The sequence below is a fragment of the Gobio gobio genome (assembly GCF_949357685.1).
Source record: "Gobio gobio genome assembly, chromosome: 4".
Taxonomy (NCBI): Eukaryota; Metazoa; Chordata; class Actinopteri; order Cypriniformes; family Gobionidae; genus Gobio; species Gobio gobio.
This window is the reverse complement of record NC_137100.1, coordinates 24,447,803-24,457,068: the sequence shown is the minus strand read 5'-3', so window position 1 is coordinate 24,457,068 and position 9,266 is coordinate 24,447,803. Positions and strand designations below refer to the sequence as shown.

The following is a 9,266-nucleotide window of genomic DNA, read 5'->3' as shown; positions in this document are numbered from 1 at the left end:
CTCCACTGGCTGTCCTCCTTTATTTTCAAGTGAGAGTGACTTGTATTCCTCAGTCTTTAAAAGCATCTCTTACAAGGTTCCATGGTGTAATGGTTAGCACTCTGGACTCTGAATCCAGCGATCCGAGTTCAAATCTCGGTGGGACCTTCTCTGGTGCTTTTGCACCACATGTGAGCAGGACCCAATATTAAGAACTTTTTAGCTACAACAACCCTCAAAAACTTGTTTAGGGATTGACTTTGTACTGTAATGGACCCAAACTATAATTAGGATATGGTTTATTTAAGAAAAAGCCTCACTTGGAGAAAGCGGGCATCAATCCCGCTACCTCTCGCATGCTAAGCGAGCGCTCTACCATCTGAAATAATTCCCCTTCTTGTAAGAAAGGGACCTTTACTTTGGCTTCCATGTCCATTGTTCAAGTTCATTAAGGTGAGTTATCAAAAGTATTGTAGTCATTACCATGTAATAAAGCAATCACTGTATAATAAAATAATAAAGCTTTTCCTGGTTTATCATTTATTTCCAATAAATTATCAATTTACAATTTGCAAGTTTACACATTTGCGTGTGGATTAACATACACTATATTGCCAAAAGTATTGGGACACCCCTCCAAATCATTGAATTCGGGTGATCCAATCACATCCATGGCCACAGGAGTATAAAATCAAGCCCCTAGGTATGTGGACTGCTTCTACAAACATTTGTGAAAGAATGGGTCGCTCTCAGGAGCTCATTGAATTCAAGCGTGGTACTGTGATAGGTTTCCACCTGTGCATTAAGTCCATTCATGAAGTTTCCTCAATACTCAATATTCCATGGTCAACTGTTAGTGGTATTATAACAAAGTGAAAGCAATTGGGAACAACATCAACTCAGCCACGAAGTGGTAGGCCATGTAAAAACACAGAGTCAGCGCATGCTGAGGCGCAAAGTGTGCAGAAGTCGCCAACTTTCTGCCGAGTCAATAGCTACAGATCTCCAAACTTTGTGAGGCCTTCAGATTAGCTCAAAAGTTCATGGAGTGGGTTTCCATGGCCGAGCAGCTGCATCCAAGCCTTACATCACCAAGTGCAATGCAAAGCGTCGGATCCAGTGGTGTAAAGCACGCCACCACTGGACTCTAGAGCAGTGGAGACGTGTTCTCTGGAGTGATGAATCACACTTCTCTGTTTGGCAATCCGATAGACGAGTCTGGGTTTGGTGGTTGCCAGGAGAACGGTACTTGCCTGACTGCATCGTGCCAAGTGTAAAGTTTGGTGGAGGGGGGTTATGGTGTGAGGTTGTTTTTCAGGGGTTGAGCTTGGCCCCTTAGTTCCAGTGAAAGGAACTCTTAATGCTTTAGCATACCAAGACATTTTGAACAATTTCATGCTCCCAACTTTGTGGGAATAGTTTGGGGATGGCCCCTTCCTGTTCCAACATGACTGCACACCAGAGCACAAAGCAAGGTCCATAAAGACATGGATGAGTCCTGACCTCAACCTGATAGAACACCTTTGGGATGAATTAGAGAGGAGACTGCGAGCCTGGCCTTCTCGTCCAACATCAGTGCCTGACCTCACAAATGCGCTTCTAGAAGAATGGTCAAAAATTCCCATAAACACACTCCTAAACCTTGTGGAAAGCCTTCCCAGCAGAGTTGAAGCTGTTATAGCTGCAGAGAGGGGGCCAACTCCATATTAAACCCTATGGATTAAGAAAGGGATGTCATTAAAGTTCATTCGCATGTAAAGGCAGGCTTCCCAAAACTTTTGGCAATATAGTGTATATATGCCTAAACATTTACATGTATTCAATTCATAAATTTACTTGATCAATGATCAATATAAAAGGTAAATTATGACAGTTTGGAGCAAGAAATCCTAAAATATTATAATAAATGAATGCTACAAAATCGTAGAATACATTACAAACAAACAAACATACAAAATGTTGTGCCACTACAGTGTCATGAATAAGGTACAAAATAAGTTCACCATGTTGCTTTCACAGTTTTTTTTCTATAAACCAAAAATGTACTGATATTTAATGTACATTACAATGATGAAAAATCATAATAATGATCACTAGACCTCAGAAAATTCATGCTTTGCACCGAAGGTGTTAGTAACGAACTACATTTACTCTGTTACATTTACTTCACAATTTTTTTAAGAGTAGATTTAAATGTGGGTACTTTTACTTTAACTCAAGTACATTTCTAATGACATTTTTTTTTACTTTTACTGCATTACACTGGGCAACGCTCCTCTCGTTATTTTATTTGAATGTTAAGAAATGCGCAGTGCGATGCCCTATTCACAATCAAATCACTCTTTTGAGTCGATTCTGTTCAAAGACTTGATCAAACAAGTTGGCAAAACCAAAGCCACTGGAAGGCGAGCCTGCAACCTGTAGCCAAAAAAGCGTAACGGCTAAATCTAACGCTCCGGCTTTGGTGGTACGCAGGGAAGGACATTTTTTAATGGTTATCAATGGAGGAGAGGCTTCACTATGCTGCATAAACCACTTTTGTGAGGAAATAGCTTAACATTTAATTAATCGAAAGCCTGTTCGCAAATATTCAACATGCTTTACACTAAACAATACTGTAGATGGGAACGATGTAGATTTTACCTTGATAAAAATGTTATTTAAGAGAGGGCAGAGTAGGGAATGTCACGTATTGTCACTAAAAATGCAATTATAATTGAATTGTTTAAGTCTTGAAGCTATAGAAATATTTATATTTGGTTTACCTTCATTCATTAAAAAGTGTTATATCATTATTAGGCCCAACAGTCATAAATCATTACAATTCAAGTCTAATTTATTTGTTGAAACCTGAAAGCCATACTGAGAACACACCATTATTATAATTTTTAACAACAATATAATACAATATTTATAATTTTAAAAAAGTTACTCATTTTCTCTGTATTCATTAAAATGCATTAAATCAGCATCATAAATGCTGTAAAATGAGTCCTATAGTATCATTGCTAATGTATACCCATTAACGCTGTTTTTTAATGAACAGATATAAATCTAATCTTATGTGGTTTTATGCCCACTGTATTGACCAGCAGAGGTGGGTAGAGTATCAAAAAACTATTGAATTAAAGTACAAGTAATTATAGAAATATTGGTAACACTTTAGAATAATGGTTTGTCATTAATAGGTAACTATGCAGGAAGTAATGCAGGACTAATGAGTAGTACAACATTAACACTTCAGCTACTACTATTAACTAAAATAGAAACAAGCCTAACTAATCAGTAAGTAATATCAAATTTAGGACTAAGATAGTTCCTTATTAGGTAATCAATAATTACTGAATGGGATTGGCATCACTAAGAACTAATAGGTAACTATGACAAATTATAAAGAATGACTAATTAATTACTAATCACAACATTAAAAATGTTTTACTCTCAATGTGGTCATAAAATGTATTCTCAAGGGGGGGGGGGTTGACAGTTAAGGGGTTAAAGGAACACGCCAACTTTTTGGGACTTTGTATTTATTAACTGTATTCCCCAGAGTTAGATGTCTGACGCACCCCCCCCCCCCCCCCCCCAGCTAGCCTAGCTTAGCACAAAGACTGGAGGTAAACGGCTCCCGCTAGCCTACTGCTCAATAAGTGACAAAATAACCCAACATTTTCCTATTTACATGTTGTGATGTGCATAGTCACAGCGTGTACAAATAACAAGGTTACATGAGACACAGGCATCTTATAAACGTATACATATTGCTTGACTAGGTAGCTGTTTTTGCACAATGAACCCACAGACAAAAATTAAAACTGCCCATCCCCCCTCCAATTCATTAGCAAGGTAAATGCTACAGTCCAGAGACCTCTCGCACCGCTCATTTGTTACGGTCACAGTCGTGACAGCACAATACTAACATTACAGGGGATACATGGAACACGGGAAAAACTGCAATACAGTAGTGACCACCCTATTCATGTAACAGTGTCACAAACGTTAGATTAGATCTAGCTAATGGTACTGTTACAGTAGGCTACTCATCTAAAAACATAACGGAACAATTACCGCAGCCGCGGGTGATCCGCTTTGTCCCGTCTGCGCTATCGATGGGATGGCCGTATCCTTCAGCACACATTTCATGGTCCGTGAGGCAAAGTCAATTTTTTCAAAATAGTCGTCCTCTGTGAAATGTTCAGAACAAACGCGATGGTGCTTGATGATGGCTACAGGTGTGTTTGGATCTATATCCAGAGCAAGTAGCCATCGATTCATCAGGTCAGCGTTTTGGATTGGAATTCTATGAAATATCATTGTATTACCTGGTCTCCCCTGTTTTTTGTCTCAGTTCTTTACAATACAGCGAACACCCATGATTGTAAAATATCTAGTAATTGCTGACTCTATTACTCCAACTCTGAGCGAACTCTGCTCCTCACTGCAGAATTTCTCAGGTGCTGCGAGCAAATCCCTCCGCACTCCGCAGAACTAGAGCAGTGCTGCGCCTTCTGAGAATATAGTCCCCAGTATGTATACGTTTATAAGAAGGCTGTGTCTCATGTAACCTTGTTATTTGTACACGCTTTGACTATACACATCACATGTAAATAGGAAAATGTTGGCGTTATTTTTATTGATCAGTAGGCTAGCTGGAGCCGTTTACCTCCAGTCTTTGTGCTAAGCTAGGCTAGCGGTGGGTGCGTCAGACAGAGTTATGGCACGCACGGAGATGAGAATGGTATGTATGGACTTATCTAACTCTGGGGAATACAGTTAATAAGCCAAAGTCCCAAAAAGTTGGCGTGTTCCTTTAATAGTAGTAGCTGAAGTGTTAATGTAGTACTACTCATTAGTCCTGCACTACTTCCTGCATATAGTTACCTATTAATGACGGACCATTATTCTAAAGTGTTACCGAAATATTTACTAAAGTAAAAGTAAATAAATTTGGTTGTAAAATGTATGAACTGAAATCGAATGTAGCTATACCTGTGGAATCGTTCACAGACTGCATACGCAGATGTTCAACTAATAAAGATCTTCATCGCCGGAAAACAATAGGATATGCATTTGCAGATTTGCTTTTAATTGACTTTAGGTCCACGGCCACTTCATCCAACTCTCTTGATGTTCTTAAATTTCCTGTTACGACTCCGAGAGAAACCGCTTCAGATGATTTAGTGTGTGCAGGAAACTGAACAAATAATTCGAACTGATTCGCAAACCAATTTAGACAATTTCGCCAGAGATTATCTTATTATGGTGAGATGAGAAGGTCTGTGGCTCGTACCACTGGAAAAAGTGTAACAGCTAACTTGGATCAAGTGAGGCACCTCAGGCTATCATATAAATGGCAGTAACGTCAGTTTTATGACAGTCAGTTTACGTTACACACAGTTTTGTGGATAAGTGCACTCATATTGTGAATAATTTTCTATATGTGGTGTTATATCTCTAGTAAACATACAGTTGGACAGCAATGTTTGTGGAATGTGCTTTACTAAGCAGAAAAAAAGAGCAGATTACTTACATACAGATGAGGCGTGGCTGTTACTTTTACTTAAGTAAATATTTCTATAATTACTTGTACTTTTACTTGAGTACAGTCAATGAATTAAAATTTCATGACAGGTGGGTAGCCTATTTTCTGAGGAGCCTGTTTCTCGAGCATTATGTAATATCAACATAAGGATAAAGTATAACATAAACCTTGGTCATCCTATTAGCATAACATTTTTTAATTTTACTTATAAGACACATTATTGTGCAAATAATTTATAGTATGGGCAGATCAGTATTCAGCAGTCTTGAGGTTTTGTTTGTGTCCATCCCCAACCTACTTGCAATTATCCTGACCACACAAAGTAAGCAACCTCATCCAAGTCCACAGGGTAATCAGTAAGGCATATGGGGCCTTTGTCAAAATACTCTCCCTTGTAACTTCTCCATCTGCCTGCAGGAAGATATATATCTCTTTCTTGCTTGCCAGGTTCAAGTACAGGAGCCACCAGAAGGTCATCTCCTATGAGGAACTGAGAGTCAATTTTGTAAGCTGCTTCATCATCTGTAGCAATCCACCAAAGAGGACGAATGATGGGATCCCCAGTGTACAGCACTTCCCCAGCAAGCTCCAGAACCCGAGGGGCTACAAGAGACTTGTGGAGAGCAATGAACTTCTTGGCGATATTCACCACCTCATCATCATAGTGCCATGGCGGAAGTGAGAACTGCATGGCTGGCATGAAAGCTGAGAGCTCTAGCCAACGGATGTACAGCTCACGATCTGGAAATCCAGTGAGGTTTGAATATGCATTTCCACCTATTATGTCTGGCAGAACAAACTGGTAGCCTAGAATGCTGATAGTAAGTACAGTTGGGATTATAGATTTGAGGCCTAGGGTGTATCCCCACAGAGAGTCACGGTCAATAATTCTGAAGAAGCAGGAGATGTTTTGAGATTGATAGCCCGACCGCAGCTCTGCACGGTCATTGAACGGTATTGCCATCTCAGTGTAGCGCCGCGTAAAAGTACTGGGATCCTGCAAAGGAGCAAAGGTACTGAACTGATGGGGTAAGTAACTTGTTTCTCCTGCATCAAACTTGAAAGATGCCACTGCATACTTGTTCTTGAGGGTGCGGAGTTTCAAGGCATACCAGTCCCGAGCTTCTGGATTCGTGAAATCCAAAATTCCAGCTATACCATTCCACCAACGCACCAACGCAGGAAGCTGGCTATCAGGCACTCGTACAAACAGTCCTCGTTCTACTCCAACACCAAAATTGACAGAATTATAGTTGACAAATGGATGAGTCCACAGGGTTACCTGGAAGCCATCTTCCCTTAGTTTTTGAAACATGGCTGAAGCATTGGGGAACTTGATTGGATCCAACTCAAAGTCCCCATAGCCACTAGTAAATCTGTCGTACAGCTCCAGGTGACTGCAGTTGAAGCCATTTTTTTGTATGTCAGATGCATATTTCAAAATCTTTTCTTGGTTGACTTCTTCTAGAGCTCTTGTAGACCACATCGGTTGTCTGAAGACAACTTCTGAGGGAACCTTGTTGGGCTTGTTGAAATACCGGCGTACCATGTACTTGTGTATAGAGGTGACGTCAAGACCGACACATACACGATAGCTGAGTGTCACATGTTGGGGACTACCAGGGTCTGGCCTATAAGGGCTGTCATCGTATCGAGCTTGGAACCACAGAGTTCTGTTTGTTTCATCCCAGCCAAGATGAAAAGGAACAGAATTGTTAATTTTTATGGCTGTAGCATTGGAAGAAAGCCAGTAGCGCTCTAAGATACCACCAAACGCTTGATGATTATAACGGATATCACCTGTAATGAAAGGTTTGGGTGTTTGCTGTCCTTTTACAACTATTGGCCAATGCTGCGACCAAGTCTCCGCTCCACCGTACCAATGTGATCCGCTGCAGGACATGACGTGCTCAACCACCCGGTGCTCCTCTAGCTCGTCCCAGCGCACACGATAGCACTCAACTGTGTCTTTAGGCTTTACTGCTTCTATGAAGAAATTTATATTCCCCGCAATCGATTTGTCGCAGGTGAGAATCTGTCCCTCTTTTGAACATGAGTCCAGATCAAGGGTTCCAGACCTAAAATGGACAATGAGAAACACTGTGACTTATAATCAGAAGTATGTAAATACAAGCATAGACAACAACATTTAAAAATAATAATAATACCTGAATGCCATTTTGAAAATGACAACACCAGCTTGGTTTCGGATGACAAAACCGTCTTTGTTAAGGTCTAATCGTTCAGTCGTCAGACGGTTGGCCTTTTGAAGAGAAGCGTAGTAGTAGCACCATGCTACCATGGCACTAAGAACCAGTATGACTCCAAGCGAACTTGCTGTTATCAGCGAGCGGCTTGGTCTGCTAACTCTATTCCGCTTAGGTGGCGAGTAACAGCTCATGGCACCGATGCCAATATCTCCAACAGTTGCTGATACAATCTGGTACATCTTCACAACACTCTCTGCACACAGCCTTCTGAAAAATGTTTCGAACTTATGAGCAGAAAGCAGACTGTTTTAGGTGTGCTGCGCATGGTTGAAGCAGCAGCCAGCCAGGACAACTTGAAAATTGCCATGCCTAGACATATTGAGACAATTTACAAGGAATATGTAAAATATGCAGTACTTTTCTCATGCAAAAATACGTTTGAAAGTGGTATAATATAGTACAGGGTCATCAACATTTAATCATCCCTCAAGTTCCAAATCTGTCTTTCTTTCTTATGTTGAACATAAAAGAAGATTCTGAGAAATGGCTTATTGTCCAATGAAATTCAATGGTAACAAAAAGTGTAGTTAGCAATATTCTACAAAATATCTTCATTTGTATTCTGCAGAAGAAAAAAGTAATGCTGGTTTGGAACGACATGAGGGCGAGTAAATGATGAAGGAATTTTCCTTTTTGGTTGAACTATCCCTTGTAGACTTGATAAACTGCATGGGAAAATCCACAATTCTAAACATCTGTTAGACACAAAAGCAGACTGTTGTTACACTACAGCAGCTGAACAGTCCTCTAGGCAATGTATTGAACATACCATTTCCAATACAGGGTTGTGATGTTCTGTAAAAGGCACACTCTATGGATTTGATGGACATGTGCACCAGAATAAAAGTATCTACTATAATTTAAACCAGTGTGATTACAATTTCAATGTTGTGTGATTGTGGGAATTAGCTCCAGTTTAGCAGATTCATCCTTATCACTCTTATAGCACTAATCACAGAAAAAAATCAACATGACAAGTGCTCTATGACACATCACTTGACAGATTAAAGTAAAGTAACACTGCTGATAGATAACTATTGATTAAGTGTCTTGCAGATGATATTTCACGTTCATTCCCGTTTTTGAGGTAGGCTATTCACTTGAGAGAGCACACATATTTATTTTTTATGTTATGACATCTTAAATAAATGTAATAAGCAATATATGTTCACCAGTTACTTACATTTTGTATCCAGATGAGATCATTCGGAAGGAAATAAGCAACAAAAATACAAAACCATGAATATGTGAATGTAGTCGCCTTGACGTCTGAGGATTCACGAACATCTCCTGAAACGGGTTACTCACAACAACGAACTTAACTTGTAAGGAAAATCATAAAAGTGTTTTAAGAAATAACCTTACTCTGATAACGACATTACGACTGCACGTCGGTCAAAAAGCTCTTGCTTGAACGTTCATCAACACAAAAGCAAGTTCGACCTGTTTTGTGTGAATCATGGGTAATGTAGTAT

At 39.8% G+C, this 9,266-nt stretch overlaps 1 protein-coding gene across 3 annotated transcripts; it reads right to left on the bottom strand.

Annotated features, from left to right (window-relative positions):
* Positions 1-506: 506 nt before the first annotated feature.
* Positions 507-9,225, bottom strand: LOC307124757 (myogenesis-regulating glycosidase). 3 transcript variants are annotated; one of them, XM_079814201.1, is made up of 4 exons: positions 8,975-9,225; positions 7,690-8,100; positions 5,820-7,599; positions 507-1,692 (listed from the first exon to the last, which is right to left on the bottom strand). In XM_079814201.1, exons 2-3 carry the CDS (start codon positions 7,968-7,970, stop codon positions 5,826-5,828), a joined length of 2,055 nt encoding a protein of 684 aa, XP_079670327.1. In that variant the 5' UTR covers positions 7,971-8,100; positions 8,975-9,225; the 3' UTR covers positions 507-1,692; positions 5,820-5,825. The 3 variants fall into 3 exon arrangements, with proteins under 3 accessions (XP_079670327.1, XP_079670326.1, XP_079670325.1); XM_079814200.1 differs by lacking the exon at positions 507-1,692 and having other exon boundaries at positions 5,465-7,599; XM_079814199.1 differs by lacking the exon at positions 507-1,692 and having other exon boundaries at positions 5,465-7,599; positions 7,690-7,998.
* Positions 9,226-9,266: the final 41 nt, after the last annotated feature.